The 21,425-nt window shown below is 39.4% G+C and overlaps 1 protein-coding gene across 1 annotated transcript; it reads left to right on the top strand.

Moving 5' to 3' along the window:
* Nucleotides 1-37: 37 nt before the first annotated feature.
* dgat1b (diacylglycerol O-acyltransferase 1b) lies at nucleotides 38-17,234 on the top strand. Its single transcript, XM_044033709.1, has 17 exons — nucleotides 38-402; nucleotides 2,550-2,637; nucleotides 5,367-5,407; nucleotides 5,809-5,894; nucleotides 9,407-9,459; nucleotides 9,873-9,978; nucleotides 11,978-12,106; nucleotides 12,436-12,504; nucleotides 12,741-12,844; nucleotides 13,336-13,374; nucleotides 13,536-13,577; nucleotides 13,690-13,734; nucleotides 14,210-14,322; nucleotides 14,735-14,800; nucleotides 15,543-15,630; nucleotides 15,779-15,841; nucleotides 16,282-17,234. Exons 1-17 carry the CDS (start codon nucleotides 161-163, stop codon nucleotides 16,432-16,434), a joined length of 1,527 nt encoding a protein of 508 aa, XP_043889644.1. The 5' UTR covers nucleotides 38-160; the 3' UTR covers nucleotides 16,435-17,234.
* Nucleotides 17,235-21,425: the final 4,191 nt, after the last annotated feature.

Below are 21,425 nucleotides of genomic sequence, written 5' to 3'. Positions count from 1 at the left end.
GTTGTTGAGCAGCTCCTTCACTTCCCTGTCTCTCAGTCAGCGCTGCTGCTAACAGGGTTGTGAGCCACAGTAGCACCTGGCAATGCAACCACCCGAAACATACGTTTAAAGTGATATTTACACATTCGTTGCCGGGTTTTTATTTCTTTCCTCTGTCATCATGGGTGACTCGAACGCGGTCGACGCCGGTTGGACACGCCGGAGAAGGGCGACATTAGCTGCGGGGAGAGGAGTGACCGTGCGGGCGGTGAACGGGAGCTCTGCTGCGGAGTGTCACAGCTCCGGTACCGCTGGAGTTAGCAACAGTGACACTAATGCGCTGAAGAAAACACGCGACCATTCACTGGAGACTTCAAAGAGTGAGAAAAAGAAACGCAGGAATGACATAAGTGACCGTCTGAGGTCAGTCACCAAACTCTCGCAACTTTTTAGTTAGGGGAAAAAAGTGAAGTTTGTTGTTTTTGTTAGCAAAAAGTTGATAGCACTAACAGCTAGTGTTTCATGGACTTTAATCTTACATCAGATTGACGCAGCTGGTGCTGTTTCCGGGTGGAAACGGGTGGTCCGCGCACCACAGAGATATGACGGTGACATTCATTCACTGTATGTAACGACAACTTCAGGACATGATCTCTGTGACTGTCTTACAAGATATTGAGCTAAAATACCAGTTAGGGCACATAGCGAAATCACAGGGGCAAAAAAGTCCACTTCTGGGCTACATCTATATAATAATAAGGACAAAAAAAATTATAAAGTCAAATAAATCTTTTAAGTCACTTTAAAAAGGTGTCATTGTTGTCAGACAGCAGACAGTCCATACAGTTAACTGAGAAAAGGGGTCGACTTGAAACGAGTGCTAAAGTTAAAGGTCCAGTCCCTAACATGAAGTGTTTAAAGTGTTTTATTGAAGTTGAGTCGGCTGTTTTCCTAAGTGTATCGTCATTTTAAAAATGTATTTGCTTTGCAATTCCATTTTTCTATAGCAGCTCAAACAAAATGTGCTTGTCACGTTTTGCAGCTGAAGTTTATTGTGTCCATTTATGTCCACACAAACCTGATGCCCAAACCAAGGAAAGAGAAGGATGACATGGCAGTGAGTGGAGGGAGTTGTTGAAGTGTGTTTACATCCTGTTGTGTGAAGGTCACTGTAGTTCCTTGACAGGTTAGGAAAAGGAAAGAAGAACAGTAAAAGTAAAACAGTATCCAGTATCCTCAACAGCACCTAGAACTTATTGCTCTATTAAGGTATTGATCGGAAAAAGGGTGATTATATGAGGTTTAGATTATGATAGGTATAAGTGGCTGAGTCCCACCCAGGATAGTTCATGTAATCCTGAACTATCCCTTTAAAACTAGTCAATAAATAGTAAATGCAAGATATGCATAGTCAAACATTTGCCCCAGGACAACAATACACGTGCCTTTACATACTACTACTAAAACAATTTCATACAGACTTACAGCAGGGGTCTACAAATATCTGTTAAAGTTTTTTTTTGTTTTGTTTTGTTTTTTTAACAGACCAACAATAATTGTTACAAACAGTTCTGCTGTCTTTACATTTAAACCACACTAGCATTTCATACCTACGCCAGGAACATGTTCTGTCATTTGAAAACAAAAAGTTATGTTTGACATGTCTGTATCAACACATATTTAAATAATACAAGATCATACTGAGAAACAGCTAGACCTTTTCATAATATCCATAACAACATGCATTTATGCATAACAACATGCATAATAGAGTATTTAAAATGGGTCCATATCACTAAGGTAGAAGTGAGGCTTTGTCATTTATCTGGATTGGTTTAATGTGGGCCACAGGAGTAAAGTGTGGACTGAACAAATCTGCTTAAATTAGCACTGTGATCCCATGACATAATATTAAAGTATGGTATTATATTATATGGCTTTAATTTTAGACATTTATTGGTGCCTGCTGTAGTGTATGGTCCTCACAGTAACTTAATGTGTGGCAGTGAGGGACAAGTGGACATCTCTGACAGCAGTCTAGAACCAACACTGCTGCCAAGGGACATCACTGTCATTTGCTAATAGATGTATGTCAATGAAGGTCAGTAATTATCAAAAAGTGGCCCATGGGCTTAATGTGGCCTTGCAAAAACAATATTTGCTACCCAGTCTCCTCTATTCACTCTATCACTTTCAGATGGAGTGATAAAATCCTTAAACAACACAGCTTTACAAATACATGTCTTGTTATGTGAAATTAAGCACTAAAACACAGTAATATGTCATATAAAGTACTCAGAGTTAGTTGGCCCGTCATTGATCAAAACTGAAAAAAAAAATGGTTCACAGCTGAACCGAATTTGCGACTCCCTCGTTTTTCTGTCCTAACTATAACTGACAGTTAACACTAATATCAGCGTAGGTCCACTAACCAACAACACATTAATTTTCTTCACATTACCCTTTGATGTGCAGTCATTATTTTCCATGTGTCAAAAAAAAACTCTACATAAGCATTATTAATAGTCATATTTCTCTTGAATGATCAATGATTGTATCTATTTCTGTAGCTGTCACGAATCACAGGAGTCCCTGCTGAGTTCAGCCAGTGGATACAGTAACTACAGAGGAATCCTCAATTGGTGTGTGGTGATGCTGGTAAGATATGAGTGCACACACACAAAGAAACACAAATACAAAATCACACACTGTGTACAGAAATGTGATAAATCTGCAAGAAAAACAAAACATTCAGTTTGGCTCTCCAGCTTGGTAAAACCCTGTGTGACTTATGCAAACAGCATTAAAGAAATGTGAACTGGTAATGTGATGTATACGAGTGTATAGGACACAAGATTTGCATGTACAGTACTTCCTTGTAATATGATTGCAACGTAATGAGTTTCACTGCAGCAGCACAGATATTTCAGTGAACCGTGTTCAGCAGGTTAGTTCAGATGTAAAAAAATACCACATTTTTTAGATTATGCTGGAGGAGGTTTGATTACTGAGCACATCCACCAGAATTGATCGTTTTCACGTGACATCACGCTCCTTTGGGACCGCCTACTGGAGGGCAAAAAACGGCTTCATTGACACTTGTGTGTTTTTTATCAAAATACCTGGCAGTTGTTGCTCCATCGGGTGCACTAATCAACGAGGAGACGGGCCTGGGTTGTGTGTTTACAGGATTCATGTAGGAAAAGAAAATTTAGAGAGAAGAAGATTGTTTATTAATGCCATTAGACGAGCCTCTGTCCCTGGGACGTCTTTGCAGCGATCATTTTATCAAAGGCAAGTGCATTTACGTATGTGCAGTGATACTGTCAGTGGTGATTTGTTCAGTATAACGTGCACTGTCTAAATTTAATAAACATAATAGTAATATTTAAAAACAATCACTCTGCACAGATTACATAGCAGATCTTAGCAATGATAACCTTTTATTTTTATCATGGCTGATGACCCATAGTCTCTAGACTGGGTTTCCCCCTTATTCTCACACACTCCAGGCAACAAGAAGAGGAAAGGCGAGAAAGACATGGAGAGATTTGAGCAGCACATGGAGATTGAAATAACACTTGCATAAAACAATTGTGATGAAGTTATCGAAACATTTCTCTTGGAAATAAAGTCAGGGGTTACAGAAATGGCAGCGAACATGGTCATGAATATTATGCACAAATTTGCTCATGTAATGACATGTATTAAAATTTGTAAACAGAACTGTAAATAGTAGGTCCTTAGGTACTGTGTAATGTGGGAAACACTGAGTCCCCTGTGTTGAATAAAACATTTCAGGTTTCTACTTTGTTAAGTTTTTGGTTTTTTTTAGACATTTCCCTCAGGCAGTCATTGCAATTCCAACTTGACATTCTTGAATGAGTTGTATCAAACTTATGACTTCATGCTCTTGTAGTGTCTTTTACAGATTCCAGATTTGCACTCCAGGATGTCCTCATAATGCAGGACAGGCACCCCATAGTTTAGCCTTTCTTCAGATGGTTTGCTGGCATCCTGTGATATACAGTATGTCGATACGTAGATAAAATCCATTGTCACATCGTCGAGGTAGAGCTGAGGCAGACGGTCTGTTGTTTTAAGTATTTGGATACGAATACGAGAGCGGTGAAAGGACGTTGAGTTTTTCTTCATACCTCTGATTTAAATCTGATGTGAAATGAACAAGTGCAGACTCCGTTTCAACAGTGGTCAATGCGATGTCCCTATATTGTGTTGGTTTTTGTGTGTGAGAATTAGTGACATCTAATGGTGAGACTGCATATTGTAACACTGAAGAATTCTGCTCACCCGTTCTTTACCCATGTGCATCAGTGAGCAAGGCAATCAGAGATGGCAGATTCACCCCATTCACATAACAAGCCTCTGTTGGCCTATTTGTGTAACAGACTCAGTGGTGCAACAGCAGGGTCCCTGACTCCAGATCAGAAGGTTGCATGTTCAAATCCATGTCAGGGTCAAAATTCTTGGGCCTCTGTTGCTCATTATTGCATGCAAGTGCGGAAACACAGACAGACAGACTGACAGAGCCACCACAAATAATACTCCACGTCAAAACACACAAAATCTACTGTATATTTTCTTTAAATCCTTGCTCCTTGTCTTATGTGGTACCTCCACTGCATCACACAAAATGGCTCTGGTCACTGTTGTCCTCCATTTTTTTAACAATATAACATAACAACCACCTTCAGTAACTGATCAATAGGTCAGTAGTGCTGTCCACAGTTCATCCAGCACTCTCTGCTGGGCAAAATGACCTCAAACAGTCTGCTGTGCTTAAAGGTTGTACATTTGTCATAGTATACTTTGTAATTTTACTGTTGAGTAAAAGTTTTACGACGTGTTTACTGTATATTAAACTCAACAACTTGTGCGACTCTCTCCCCCCCTGTGCCTGAAGTACAAGAGAGGAGGCTAACAAAGCCTTTTGTTAATCCAGAAATCATCTATGAAAGCAGACTTCTGTTTTCAACGCAGGAGGCTTTCCTTCATTCTCACTGAACTTTTCTCCCAGGCCCGTGCATAGAGCCTTTGTGCTTGGTAATGAGATATTACAATCCATTTGGAAAGAAAGAGAGTGAGGAGGAGAGATTAAAAAAAAGAATGGTGGGAGGAGGAGGATAAAGATGGGGAGAAATGGGGTGAGGAGGGAAAAGAGACAGCAGGAAAAAGGAACAAAAGGTGAGAGAAAAGCATGGAGGAGGACAGGGTTGATATGGAAGGACAACTTTATTCATTTAAGAGGGAAGAAATGACCACAGCAATGATAACACAAACATAGACCAGAATAGGGAGCATTCCTGTAGTCGTGGATAGTTTTATCTCTTTTATATATCTTGTGTAATTTTTATATTTTATTACAGGTGCTGAGTAACGCTCGCCTCTTCTTAGAAAACCTTCTGAGGTGAGTTCATTTTGAAAAGCATGTTCGTTTTCATTCATTCTCGACCTCTCCACATTAATTATTACCGTGTATTTTAAGAGGCATCTGTAGTGCTGATATTTAGTGTGTCATCTGAAATATGCCAACAATGAGGGTTTTTTTTTTACTCATTTTTGAGAAGCTTATTGAGTTCATTCACAGCAGCTTTTTAATGCCGCAGCAGGAAAAGCACTGGTGTAATCAGTACAACAACAACAACATCTGCATGATTTTCACTGAGGCTCATTGAAGAAGCTTACTGGGCCACTTAATGGCGCTGAGCCGTTCTTATTGTTATTAGACATCTGTGCTCTCTCCTGCTATGATAATTCTTAATTTCTTAATTTATATTTCTCCTTTTTAATTTGGCGCCTGTTTGTCAGGTATGGTGTGCTGGTCGACCCCATTCAAGTGGTTTCCTTATTTCTGAAGGATCCATACAGCTGGCCAGCAGTGTGCCTTGTGATTGGTAAGTAAACTCTTTTAAAAAGAAACAGTCAACACTATGGAAAACAGACATTACATCACACATAAGTGGCTCTAACCAGAAGGTTGGTGGATTGATCCCCATCTCTTCTCGTCCAAATTGCTCCCTGCGTGGGCCATGTCTTAATGATATGTGATAGAAAATAGCGCCGCATGGAGATGCGCTCTATGAATTTGCATGTGAATGGCAAAACTGTCGTGCAAAGCGCTTTGACTGGTCATTGAGCCTAGAAAAGCACTAAATATATACAGACCAGATACACAGAAGAGCACACGAGATGGTAGATTTTTCTTGTGAAAGTTGAATATATTATTAGTATGAATAATTATTGGATTATATTGTTTTTAGATTGTGTGGAAAATGCCACTTGATGCAGAAAACCCCATCATAATAGCTTCAATAAATGATGACGTGGGAGTCCGAGGTAGCTTTGTGGAACTGACTGGCCGTGTATAGACAGTATAGACATAAACAATAACATTGAACCATTTCAAGTGATGTTCTGTTTGTTCCCATTGTACGACTAAAGTGGTGCGATCTGCCTCATTTCAAGCTGTGCCTTGCTTGAAGACACCCGGGGGTGCATCCTATATTCAAAGTTCTCTCGTTTATTTTTATGGTATATATTGCAGTGAAAGTCTGCAGTGGTGCAGCTCAGTGTCTCTGGAGGGACAATCACCTGCCCTATATACTGCACACTGGTGCTGTACTGCAGAGGGAGGGAGGGAGGTGGTGAGATAAAAGAAGAGAGAGTTGGTGGCGGTGGGTGGGTGCATGTAGAGGAAGAATTATGGAAGAGAAAACAAAGTGGGAGGTTGTGTGTAGGGAGGGTTAAAGAGAGGGTGAGAAAGCGAAGCAACTATTTCCAGAGGCCACTCTATACCTGCTGTATGACATTAACGTGATCTGATCACATGCACAGCCCTATGTACACTGAGATCTGATCTGCTCAGGACACAAATGATCTGGGACTCGTGTTATCACATTTCTTTAAGTGTGATTGTAAATGTTTCCTGATACACACTTAAGGACTGTTAACTCAGCTGACGTCCTCTGCCTCACAGCAGTTCCATAATGAATCGTAAATATTTCCTCAGAGTTTCCCCATGGGCGATATTGATTGGTTAAATTTTTTTTTGGTAGCCTGCTACAATGTTAACATTGATTGTCAGGTATAGATTTGAATTTTATTTCTTTACTATATCAAAAGAGTGTATCATAAAATGGAGCGTTGCACATTTATTGATTTTCTCAGCCCTCCCTCCTTTTTATTCTTTCTTTCTCCCTCTCTCTCTCATTCACACAAAGAAACCAAGACAGTGAGAACAGACCCATCTGTTACAGTCACTGTGGCTAAAAACAACAACACATTCTTGAAATAATTGTGAGATCTGATCACAAGTGGTCACTAGAGATGCATGTGGAGACTTTTTTTTTTTTTTACATCAGGTGTGAAGTCATACTCAGTCACCACATAACTATGAAGTGGATTAAGTTTTGAAAGACCAGTTAATGACCATTAAGGTCAATTAATTTCAGAATTTCACTACCTCAAAAAATGTGTCGCTTTCAAATATGCTGCCAAAAGCCACTCTGCAGATGTCGAGTGGAAAAACTCAAATGTGCATTGAACAGGTGTTAAATGGCGCCATTTTTCTCAGTTTGATGCATGAGTGGGTACAATAGTTGCTGTTTGTCAAAGAAGCTGAACAGGCCTTTTCCAAAAGAGATTAGAAACACACACACATTAGCAGTACCATGCTGTGCAACTCTGTGAAGAAGTCTGACAACAGAGAAGGCTGTGATTTTGCTTTTTGGACAAATTATGTTCAATCAGTGCCACTGTGTTTGGAAGTTGGATTATAATTATTTCATATGTGTTATTTTTGTTCATATGTTCTGTCTAAGCCACCTGGAAGAATTGATGTGAGAAATTTACACATCGACTCCTACGAGTAACATCATTGCAGAAATAATGCCTGTTCATTCTAACTGTAAGTCATTGCATGATCAGCTTGTTCAGTGCAGAGCCCTTCGTTATTGTCTCGTGAAAAATAGTTTTGCCTCTATTGCATTTGCTCCGTCTTCGACCCTCTGTTTTCTCTTCTGTGTTTCATGAAGTGAAAAACAAGCATGTGACTGAACCGTTTAAGAAATTCAACTGGGAGTGCTGATGGGTATTTGCTCTGATGTCAGGGTGATGTGCGCTAATCAAAACGTCGTAACGACAGGTTACACATCTGTTTACTCTGGATTAGATGGATTGACATGCTAATGCTCTGATTAGTGTCTCAAAATGGAACAATTGTTGCAATTATGTTGCCATCAGTGTGGCTCAGTCTAGTCTAGTAGTCAGGGTAATGAGCTATTTGTATGCCAGTGGTTCATTCACTGGTGAAATTCAACCTGATAGCAGCAGTACATGCCCTCGCTTTTCTACAATGTGGTTATTGTAGCTGTTGGATACAATGCAAGTTTGCTCTGGGTGAAAAGGCAACACCAGTTCTTCCTGTTCCATGAATAAACAAGTTGATTCATGTTGAACAGCAGTCCTTTGTGTTTATGTCAGATTAAAGACTAAAGATTAAAACAGTAATACATACATATACAAATACAGCATATTTCTACAATAACTCAAATAGTTTGACCATGTGGTTTGTTAACCATAGTGCACCTGCGGCAAGGATCTGTGGTAATGGTAAATATGGTAAAAAATAAACTCCTTATTCTGTGGGTGTGTGTTTATAGGTGACATATTGAGGCTTTAAAAATGTGGGGTTTATTTTGTCTTCTTATGTGTTGTTGAGTCAAAGTTATAATTCATTTTATATCACATTTTTAGTAGTGATATAAATTAGCAATAATTGTCACATAAAATAGGCCGTTTTTATTTTATTTTTGTTCATTCACAAATTTCACAGATTTCATCCTATTTTAAACATTTTGAGTACTTTTTGCTCAGGTGTGTTTATGTAGTTGGTGAATAGTATGTTATTATTCTTTTTTCATCTGGTTGCCTCGGTTGTCCTAAAAAAAAGGATATAAGACACTATGTTGTGCATTCTTATACCCTCTGTATACACTATAAGTTTAAACATCATAATGGAAAAAAGCAGCCAAAATGCTCTGTGTTCTAAGGGTTAAGTTCAATTTGATCTTGTTACTGTAAAAGTGTTTGAAGGGTAATGTCTCATTTCACAGTGTCGTATAAAATCATGAGGGGAATTCATAGAGCAGTTTTTTGTAGAAAAAAACCCTCACAACAACATTTTTGTCTCAGGACGCACGTCGACTCCTACATCACAACTCCTGTTTCAGCTGTAACATTTCCTGACAGCAATGTGACCTGTCTTGTTTTTCATTTTAATTTCATGATGAGAATTTTAGACGTGTGTTTCAGGGTCATACATGTGAGTGCGAATCAGCACAATCTAGTCTATTTTTAGATAAACTGACACGACCCTCTCTCTCTCTTTCTCATTGTGCTTTGACAGTGTCCAATGTGTTCGTCGTGGTGGCTCTCTACACAGAAAGGCAGCTGTCGATGGTGAGTGTTGTAACCGGGCCTTGCACCGTCAGAGCACTGTGGTTTAACTGTTACAATTCATCGCAGTTTCCCAACACTCGGGAGGGATTGTTTCTCTAAAACTGCTCTCTTAAACTAACACTGACCTTCCCCAACTGCATCCACATACGTTAAATAGGAAAATTAGTTTCAATGACGGCTTTTAGAACAAACTAATTTATGCACTCTGTCTGTTTGGCATGCATGAAACATTACTGTATGAGCCTTTTAAAACTAGGCCACCATAACTCAAAATGTAGTTTAGTTTTCACTCCACTGGGTAAACAAATGCTCAAACGTTGTTGTTGGGTTTTCTTGGAATAAACTAAACCAAAATGATAATATAAAGTATTATCACTGTGCCTTTGTTTGTCTCTGTGTCTCTCTCCACTCAGAGTTCATTCAGTGAACATGTGGGATTTCTGGTTCACTGCATTAACCTGTCAATCCTGCTAACATTCCCTGCTGCAGTGGTCCTGTTTGTTCCCTCCATGACCCCAGGTAAAATGTTTCTCACTGTTATGAAAATGCCATCTCTTCTCTGAATACTCGCTACAAACAACTTTGCATAATTGACACAGTGTGTGAAACAGTGGCACCCACTCTGCAGTGCCAATCATTACGTGTTCCCTGGTGGTGAACAGTGTAAACATGTAAAAACCAGAATACAATGTCCTTTAGAGAAACAGTTGACCGGTGAGTGCAGGAAAGGGCATGTCTTAAACAGAGTGGACCAGTTGGTCATGAATGGATTATTTCCAGCTGGTGGGACAGAGGAGAGGAGACGAGACAAGACAAGAGGACAGAAGAGGAGAGGAGACAAAAATATATTCTTGGACTAAATTAGCAATAAAACTTTTGCCAAATCACACCTAAAACTCACCGTTGTTTTAGTTAAAGCCGTCCCAACTAAAGCCTGAAAAATAAAATTCTGAGGCTACGCGTCCTCTCCTCTCATCTGTTCTCTCACTGGGAGGTGAAGGAGTAAAGGAGTTGGTCCATCTGTCTGTCTGTTTTCCACAGTGTGCTGCTGTTCACACAGGAAGGGCAATTACAGAGGGCACGTGTGTGTGTGTGTGTGTGTGTGTGTGTCTGATAGGAGCTACTGCATTTACCAGATACTGCTTACATAACCAGAATCCAGACATGGTACATGAAGGATCTGATAGGATGTTTCATTTTAGAATCTGTCAGATTTCTTTTGAAGAACACCGCAGTGATGAAGATGAACTGTTCTCCACTGCCATGATTTCATTATTTCCACTGCCTTTGAAGTTTTCCATGTGCTAAAGTCTGGTGCAAGGAGTGTGTTTTGCAAGTACGTGTGTAGCACTCCCGCTTATCACACCAGTCTCCAGTCGTTGCCTCACACAGTAGAGAGACATTATAGTGATAGTGATATATGGACATTACACTACATTTTTTTAATGTATGCAGGTAATACGTGTCTCTCAGTAATGAATGAGAAATTGGTGCTCAGTGCCAATCTCCTTTAAGGTTACCAAGTTCATGTCTTAAAATCCAAATTTGTTAATGATCCAATTTGCACAGAGCAGGTGTGATGGTTCAGCTTGGCACCTGAGGTACATGCAGAAGGAATCATGTTATCTTGTGGACCTGATCCTGGCTTTTCTGGCAGTGGACCCACTTCTTTTTTTTTCCTCTCTTTCACTCTGAACAAGGTACAGAGGAGAGATGCAGTTTGGTTTGAAAATAAAGCATTTATCGTGGCTTCCTGGCATCTGTAATGATTTGTGTGAGTGGGTGAAAACTGGCTCTTGTTGTGTGTGGCAGCTGCGTTGAGCCAGAGAGAGACAGATGGTTAATGGTTAAGATCTGCTGTGGTTTGATGTCAGGTGTGTTCACCTCCACCTCACCCTGTAGGCAGCCATTTTTTTATTCCTGTGTGTGTGTGTGTGCATGAACATATGCTGGTGTGTGTGTGTGTGTCTTCATCCTTTGGTCAGCATGATAGCATCATCCTCGTCTTACATCAGCACATTGTGACTGTTGTTAAAAAATTGCTCATTTTGATCCAGAGTCCCCCTGGGAGCTGGTTGAGGAACTGGTTAAGTTAAGTTTATGGTTAAGGTTTAAATTGTGGTAAGGTTAAGCTTAGGGTTAGACTTTAACCAATTATATGGGTAAGCTGTGTGTTTGTGGTAAGCGGTAAGTAACAACTGGCTCTCACTGCCCTGAGAGCTGAGTTAATTTATTTTACTGAGCTTGTTTGTTGTTTATTTAAGATCAATGACTTTTTTCTTTCTTCCACTCGTTGTTTTTCTCTTGCTTTCCATTCTCCCCACCAACCTCCATCATTTCCTTTTCTCTTGCTTTCCCGTTATCTCTCCTGACGTATTATTTGTCTCATCGTGTCTTCTTCTCATCTCTGTGGACTTAGCGTGTATCAGTTGACTGCATGTACTTGCGCTACAATTTTCCTCCACATTACAACTTTGTCATGAATTTTCTCTCTTCTCTCTCTCTATCTCTCTCTCAGTTGGCAGTGCGTTCGCACTTGGTATTTACACCATTCTCTTCCTGAAGCTGTATTCCTATAAGGACGTCAACATGTGGTGCAGAGAGTTGAGCACCGTCAAGGCCAAGAAACTCTCCAGGTCACTGTCTTGTAAGTCACAAAAACACAACCTACATAGTTTGATACAAGTGTAAAACATGATTAAAAATAACTCACTCTTCTGTAAATGCTTTAAAAGTGTCCCTAACACAGAGGCTCTTCCAAGCTGTTACAGTGACATCTTAAGGTGAACTCTTGATATGGCAGCTTTCAGTGCACACAGTAACAAAATGGTGCCAGTTTAGCAAACAGTCATTGTTATGGATCTGTTTAGATTTGATCTTTAAAACGTATTGATGTTCATTATGTTTCTGTTTATTATTATGTTCTGTCATTATTTCACGCTGATGTGTTGTCGTGTTAATTTGTTTTTTGCTCAGGTCCTAATACACAGAATTTTAACCGAGGCGATCAGACGGTGTCTTATCCTGGCAACCTCAGTATCAAAGGTATGCCAATGTTGTTTTTGTTGTGTTTTTTTTTCTGGAACCGAAAGGACCTTTTTACGCAGCAGCCAGTTTGACATGAAATACTGTCGTAGGGAAACACTGAGACTTGATTAACCACTTAACTACTGTTTCATGTTAACAAGGCAGCTGTGGGGGAAGCTCTTTCAGTCATGACTGTGTCACATTTGATTTTGCCACAGTTTATTTTCACACTCGCCTCCTCTCTGTCCCTGCAGACATATATTACTTTGTCTTCGCTCCGACTCTGTGCTATGAGCTCAACTTCCCTCGCTCTCCTTCGGTCCGCATGAGTTTCCTGCTGAGGAGGCTCTTTGAAATGGTGAGGAAAAATCTCGCGTCGACATAAGCCAGAGAAACATCTAACATTTATTAGAAATGTATGTTCAAGTTTGACCGATAACCCCTTGTCCTGTTAATGTAATCGGTGTATTTTTAGAAGCGTAAGAGGCCATGACAAGGTTAATTGATATTTATTTATCCTCAGATGTGATCCTCAAATATCAACAAATGTCTGATTAAGCCTATCAGCTCCACGCAGCACTCAGTATAGTGATGTGTAGACTTAGTGTTGCCTGGCAACATTCCCATGCTGCACACAGAGAGGGAGTTGTTTTATGTCAGGACAGACGGAGGCAACATAAACATTGCAATGCTAAAATGATACAGCTGGAAACAGCCTGGAGTATGACTGAACACATACAAGGTGTCTCTTAATGATGTACTGTACATAAACCATATTCTCTGTCAAACGTTCATAGTAGTGAGGATTTATTGCAGTGGAATAATGTCATTTACTTTCTGTCTTCTCAGCTATTTTTCATCCAGATGTTGGTTGGGCTCACTCAACAGGTACAGCCTCATATTGTACTCATAGTCGTCTGTATTACATTTGAAACATTACAGTCATTTACATTTATTTATGCAAACACTTGTTCTCTGACTACCACGAAGATGACCATGCACAAATAAATGTGTTGTGTTGTTTTCTTCTTCTTCTTCCCTTGTTTCAGTGGATGGTTCCCATCATTCAGAGCTCCATGAAACCGCTGGAGGTGAGAAAGACAGGATCACAGTGGAGCTCATGCTGCTCACGCTGAGGTTCTTCCACCTGAAAAGTGCCGCTGTGTGTTATTTGTTAACCTGTCGGTCTCCCCTCCTGTTTAGGACATGGATCTGTCCAGGATGACTGAGAGACTGTTACGACTCGCTGTGAGTAAAAATAAAAACAGCACATACAGCGACATCTCTTCTTCTGCATCTTCTTTCGGGGCTCTGCACATTTTTGTATGATGAATGAAAGACTGGGAATCACACATTTAACAGCTGCGTCTGATGAGGGTTCACAGACTACATGATTTGTCAAAACAACTCAACTGAAGTCAGTACACACTAACTGATTGCGTCTAAATTCGGCTAAAGAAAACTGAGAATCGTGGGTAGAATCGAGCAAAGAATCTTGCAGTGTGTCTCCACCTTTAGGGATCGTCGTTCAATTAAATTATCGTATTAAAGTCAGAATCTCATCATTTACACAATGTGAATTGTGTCCTGCATATTGCTCTACAGTATACTTAAGGTATGGGTAGGAAAAGATGCTTAAGTTTTACAGCAGGCCTTTGTTCATAGTTAGGCATCTCCTAAATACGTTTACATTTAAGCTTCATTGCAATAACTCTTTTTTTAGGTTCCGAATCACCTTCTATGGTTGATGTTTTTCTACAGTTTTTTCCACTCGTCTATGAACTTCTCTGCTGAATTGCTGCGCTTTGGAGACAGACAGTTTTACAACGACTGGTGGTGAGTTGTTGTTTCTGAAATTTCATGAATGTCTGTGGTCTGCACAGCTCAGAGTTGCTCAGCCTGTATTTGCTGTGTTGTTGTTGTGTTGTGTTTACTGCGAAGCATTTGTATAGGAGGATTTTTGAGCTTTAATGAAAACAAAAAGGTTGTAAAATTTAAAACTCTTTACTACTACTGGCTTTTACAGTGCTCTGTGTACTGGATTAAAAGAGTACATCAGACTACGTGTATGTGAATTCTTATTCTAACACTTACTGTACTGTAGGATCATTCCTATTATTCGTTACATGACATGAAAATATAGTTTTCAAACCATTTAATGTCCACTCACATTAATCATGACCGCCATAGGTCTGTTGTGTTACATCCCATCATGCCTCAACACCGTGTTTGCTGACTCCTCTTTTAGGAATGCTGAGACAGTGACATATTTTTGGCAGAATTGGAACATCCCTGTGCACAAGTGGTGTCTACGGTGAGTTACTCGCCCACTAACACACTGAGAGCGAGCAATGAAATTTATTGATGTGAACGCTTTGCGACAGCAGCAGGTGTGATGCGGGGAGAAAGAATTGACAAGTCCACGCGGATGTGTTTGGCAGACCTATTCATCTGTCCTTGAGAGAGTGAATGGTTGTTATAAATACAGTATTCACAGCCGCATGCACAGATGCCAATGTATTTTAAACAAGATGGATACAATTAAAGGGACTTCTTACATCAACTCCCTGTAAATACAGTATTAGACAGAATAAAATAAACTAGTGGAGTCTGGTCTGAATGTTTTTTATATCATTTGTGCATTTGATTTAGTTTTGTAAATGTTCACAAATGTAGGTTTGCGGTCAACACTAATACTTTGATAGCTTGATGATGATCTATTTTGATTTAATTAAAATAAAAATAAAAAAACTATGCAGCACCTTTCTAAGAAATCAAAAGCTGACACATGTATTGTAGAGACACATAATTTGTATATGATGAAATAAGATCAACAAAAGTAAATATTAAGTAGTATAGATAAAACACTGTTAAACCTTCCAAAATCCAAACAATTTCTAGAAGCCAGACCATATATGTGAGTTTTTAAAAGCCAAAAATATTTAGTTATTACAGTAAATTATACACAACAAAGTAATGAACCAATACTTGATACACAAATGCTCAGAGTTTTGATCTGATTAACTCGGTAATCCATTGCTCTGCCTGTCTTCTAGCCATTTTTACAAGCCACTGCTGAGGAGAGGCTTCAGTAAAATGATCAGCCAATCAGCCGTCTTCTTCCTGTCGGCTTTTTTCCATGAGGTAAGAGTTGAGATCATTCATTTTGGACAAAATCTTGGACAGCGATAACCTCTGCCTAATATTAGCTTTTAGCATTACCTCTCAGTGCTCACTCCTGTGCGGACTGTCACATTACTTCCTGTCCTCTATGTCTGTCTGTCTGTCTCAGTACCTGGTGAGTGTTCCCCTCAGGATGTTCAGACTTTGGGCCTTCACGGGCATGATGGCACAGGTAAGACCCGGCACATACCGGATGTTACATTTACAAAAGAATTATAGTAGTAATGTATGTTTTCTAAGTGATTCTTTCATAATGTCTGGAAAGGTTAAAATATGGTAGAGGTAGAGAGACATTTATTATGTAAAAAAGGATGTTAATAATGACTCTATGGGATATTTAAGAATGTGACATTACTATTTTTTTAGTTTCTCAGTTTTGGGCCTGAGCTCCACTGTCATTAACGTCATTAATGACCTCACTGGCGTTACAGATTAGGTTTGATTTGTCATGGTGCTCCTGTTTATTACTCACGAGTGCTGAGTCAAACACAGATGGACATTTGAAATCAGAAAGAAAATGCACACATTTGATTAGTGAATCACAGTCATCCAGTATGTTCATTGAATCACAATTTCTTTTTTTTCTTTTCTTCTTTTTACTCGACCCAACAGCTTCCATTAGCCTGGTTCGTTGGGCGCTTTTTGCGGGGTAACTACGGCAACGCTGCAGTCTGGATATCCATCATCATTGGTCAGCCGTTCGCTGTCCTGATGTATGTCCATGATTATTACGTCCTGCACAACAGACCGGAGGTCGAGGGATGAACACACACAAACACACACACACACACACAAAAGTCCATACAACTTATGCCGTCTTCCTCCTACTTTGCCCACTTTTCTTCAGCCTTTCCCTCATACAAACAAACACATAAATGCCAGTAGTTGACAGTAGTGCAGTAAATTAATATTGTCCTCTACATGTCAGAATGAGCCAATCACTTAAATATAGAAATAGAAATATCTTAAAACACTTCTGTCCAGTAACTGAACGGAAAGGAGCAGTGATATATTAATAATGCAGCTTACTGTGACTTACTCAGGTGACTTTTCTTCCAGTGTCTTGTTACTAAAATGTTGTGTTGATAATTGATTGTGTTTGGTACAAAATCAGCAACATATAGGATAAGGAAGATGCTTATGTAATGATTCATGTTTTTTATTCTCTTTTATTCAAATGTGGGCACTTGTGGTGACTGTAGCTGATTTAAAAAACTAAATAAATAATGAATTTAATAAAATGACATTATTCAAGTATCATGTTGTCAGTTATGATGCACAATAATGAATCCTGTGTTTATGCTTCATTGTAAGCTAAATATTGTTCTAATTGTGTCTCAATGTGTATTATTATTATTGTTATATTTTACTTAGGACAATGACCAGCATCATTACTCTTTGTTTCTTTTTTACATTATCTGGTATATAGCACAATTTTGTTTTTACGTCAAGAAAACAGGCACAAAATCTCAATGAATGTTTTATCTCATCCTAGTATAATCTAGTATAATTGCTGTCAAATGTGTGTCTGAAAATAAACACTCACAGAGTTCAAATCTTTAAAATCCTCTTCTTAATTGTACATTCGTTTTTTATATTTGAATTATTCCATCTGATCATTAGATAACATTTATCACATCTTAATCTTGGGCATAAACAAATTCCACAGTTTCAGACTGAACTACAGAAAAAAACATACAATAACTTTGGCGTCATTGCAGACCTGCATTTCATTAGACTTATAGTTCCTATAGGACGAATGACTTCAAAATAAAAACACAAAAAGTCAATAAAGTGACACAACTGTGGAAAAGCAACCAAAGAGAGAGAAGACAAGTGAAAAGCAAAAACCTGACAACAGAAAAATGATTCTTGTACCTGTGCATGAATGGTGGGGACAGTTTATGACAAAAGTCCATCAATCATGATCTTGTCAGTTTAACTTAACCACGCGGCAGCCGTCGTCTTCCAACACAAGTCGCAATTAGTGCCGCGCCTTCCAACTCAGGAATTCCTTCCCACCAATCACGGATCATGTGTACTGCTGTATGAGCACTATACTCTTCTTGCCATTACTGTAATTGCCAGTCTTCTGTTATTTAATTCAGGTCCCTGTTGACTGCAGCTCACAATATACATCCCACAACACCAGGCAGTGCGTTATTTCCACAGACATGTACAGACTTTGTCTTTATTGTGCTGTGTTTTGCGCAGACATACAGACTCTTGTCACCGCTTCTTTCTTTATTATGGACCAAGGCTTGTGCTCCAGTCAAAAACACAAAGGTCACGCCCATCTTGTGGGATACATTCGTTTTTTTTCCACTTTTCTTAAAAACAACATCATGTGACTTTATTTATCTCCTCAATGACATATGAAATCACATGAATAGTGTCACTTATGACAGGAGCATCTGCTGAAAGCCGGGGATCATGAACATATAGCGTAAATGTCTCTGTGCCGTCTCCATAGATGGCCACGACTAACCCTCTTTCTCTCTGATAGTCCAGTGTTCAGTCAAGCATTGAGCAGACCACGTGTTAAATCATTCATTTGTGATATTCATCCCTATCAACAACAACAGTGACAAAACATCATTTACCACTCTGCCGCGACTGGACATCCAGGGCATCGAGTCACAAATGTTTACATGTGACAGTGTGTTTCTACGTGTCCGTGGTTCTGTCATCCTGACAGCGCTGTGAGCCTGTATCTCGTCAGGCTGACGCTGAATTAAACAGCGCGTCTGAGGCAAATCACCAAGTCTCTGTTGTTGTCTGTGTACCTGCTCTGCAAGTGTGACATTTAGTTAAACAGTCGTCTGTGGGGATCACAGTGTAGATGTGACAGCAGACGCAGTATACTATAGAGAATTATCTAGCACTTTAAATGGTCTAACTTGTTTTTATTCCAAAAAAGGACTTAAGCATCTATGTCACTAATGTGTAAAACATGTCTGGGGCCTGTCGTAGAGCATGTTTGCACTCATGCACACAAACGTGTGGCCATTTATTGTCTGGATTTAAGAAAGGTTTGTTACAAAGAAGTCGATTTATTGAACCTAACGTAAAGACAAGGAGACAAGACATATTTAAAGAGTTTATTGCGAAAACCAGGAATGCTAAAGAGGCTGACGGGAGCCAGGTGAAGAGCTCCAGACAGTATGTGACTCAATCTGTTTCCTCTGTCATAGAGGGAAGAAGACCTTCTGCATAAATGTGCTGGTCACAAGCTGTCAAGAGTTCACTGCACACTTTAATTCTACAGACATCGAGCGACATATCGCATTATTTAAAAAGACTGAATATATCTGACCCTTACAATGCCACGTGATGCTTTTCACAATTGTGGAAACAGGTGGAGAGGACCGACCCACAGTATTCCGGCATCTTCAGCTTTTTGATAAACTTTCTTGTCCTACATCAGAGAACGTTTAGACGTCATAAACAAGATATGAAAGCAGTGTTGTAATATTTTGTTACTGTACTTAAGTACAAAATTCACGTATCTGTACTTTACTTTGTTATTTATAGTACTTTTACTCCACTACATTTCCTCTAACTATCTTTGTTACTCGTTACTACCAAATCAAATCAGAAGAAGAATGAGTTGGTAATGCTCTGTATTTACACTATGGTTTTGCCATTCACACATCTTTCATGCGCATTCACACGCTGCAACATGGGGTTAAGCGTCTTGCTCAAGGACACATGGAGCAGGGCAACATCTAAAACATGCAGGGCAGTGTTCCCTGAGGACCAGGGTTTGGGAAACACTTGGCATGTTGGGATGCTCTTTCTGATATGAACATCACTCCATCCTCTGCACTCACTTCAAGCTCGTTTTACAGCAGTGATCCACCCCTGCTGTCTCTCTGGATCTTAAGGATCCAGTAAAATGCTCTTCTGTTCGCTTGTCCCTGACTGAGCTGGTGTCCTGGGGCACAAGAGCTATTCACTATGGTTACTTTTTATGAAAGCAGTTGCCTGATAATACTGCTTGGTATATGTGTTGCCTGGTATATAGATATACTATATTTGAACAACGCAGCTTCCTGCCAGAATGGTGTTTGTTGTGATTTGTTGGGAGTGGAGTCTTCTTCTGAATCAGGACGAGGTACGAGGATCCTGCCCAACCATGCACCGCTAACCTACTGTGCAAAGAACCAGGTGATTTATTTTGTTAAGTGGCACGAATCTCAGACACAGCGTTCTCAGCATCACTTAGCAGAATGTGATGCACCTGAAGTACAGTAATGTTCTTCTGGGGTCAATAAACAGACAGGAGGTGCAGAGCTTAAGTCTCACTCTGCTGAACATAAATACTCTGAAGTGGAGGGTAATGGTTTCCAAGAGGTGTGGAGGGTAAGAGGTGTGGTTTCTGTCACGTCTGCACGTGCATCTTAACAAAGACTGATGTTTGAAACAATCTGTGCAAAGTTCTGAAGAAAAGTGGCCACCACTGTCAAGTGCGTCCACCCTCACATTCCTGACAAATAAACTCTGAGAGGACAGAGGGAGTGCAGTGAAAAGAATAGAGACCACTGTCATTTGTAATCTATCATCCATATTCACACTGTTCTTGACATAAACAAAGTTTCACACTTCACCTGCTGAGCACACACACACACACACACACACACGCTGATACTGCGTTCTTTGTGAGGACCCTCATAGACATAATGCATTCCCTAGCCCCTAACCCTAATCTGCACCCTAAACCTAATTCCAACCCCAACCATTAATCCTCAAAAAGCTCATTAAGGTTGTGTGGACCAGCCAAAATGTTTGTTTGATATTAGTCGACACAGCCTACCCACAACGGTAAAGAAAGAAAATTGGGGATGCTGCCTTTGTTACTCACGCCTCTAAACTTTGGAGCACACAACCTCTTAGATATCAGGGACGCCACAGTTCACTAAATATTTTTAAAAGAAGACTTAAAACTTATCTTCTTAGTCTAGCCTTTAACTTGCTCCTTTTTATTCCACCCTGTGTTGTGTTTTATTTACATTTTTAGATCATTCTAAAGTTTTATTTATTTATTTATATGTTTATGTTTATTCATGTTATGTATATGTTGTATTTTACTGCTTTATTTGCATCTTTTGTTTTATTTCAAAGTTAAAACAGGGTTGTGACATGTGATGTAATCCGAGGTATAAAGTAATGAATTCCATTTATACACGTTACTGCAGTTGAGTAGGTCATATCTGTTACTGAGTAAAAAACAAATGTTGGCCTGAATTTAAAAATAACTAAATAAAAATTCATGCATTGCTAACTTTGGCAGTGAATGACAAGGACAAGTGAAAGATGAGGACAGGTCAACGACGAGGACAGGTGAATGATGAGGACAGGTGAATTGGTGCTAATTGAAACCCCTGAGTGAGTGAGAAAGTGAAAGCATTTGTGACCTTTGACCCATTTTTACTGATGCATTATGTGTTTACTTGTTTTATTTTGTCAGCACTTTAATTTAAGGTTTGCCTTAATAATAAACAATTCATGTGAGATTTGTGTCCCCTTGTCCTTTTTACACGAGACAAGAAAGAACCCCAACCTTGTTAAAAAAAAGGTAATTTTAAACAAAATACTTTTTTTTACTTTAACTTGAGTAAATGCTTAGACCAGTACTTTTACTTGTACTTAAGTAAAACCGTATCAAAATAGTGGTATTTTTACTTAGAGTAGAATATTTTCCACCTCTGGATGTAATAATCCATGTGTGACTTTGACAGTCACTCTCCTTATTG

Source organism: Solea senegalensis, linkage group LG9, assembly GCF_019176455.1.
Source record: "Solea senegalensis isolate Sse05_10M linkage group LG9, IFAPA_SoseM_1, whole genome shotgun sequence".
NCBI lineage: Eukaryota > Metazoa > Chordata > Actinopteri > Pleuronectiformes > Soleidae > Solea > Solea senegalensis.
Note: the sequence above shows the minus strand (reverse complement) of the source record. Positions and strands in the feature narration are given on the sequence as shown.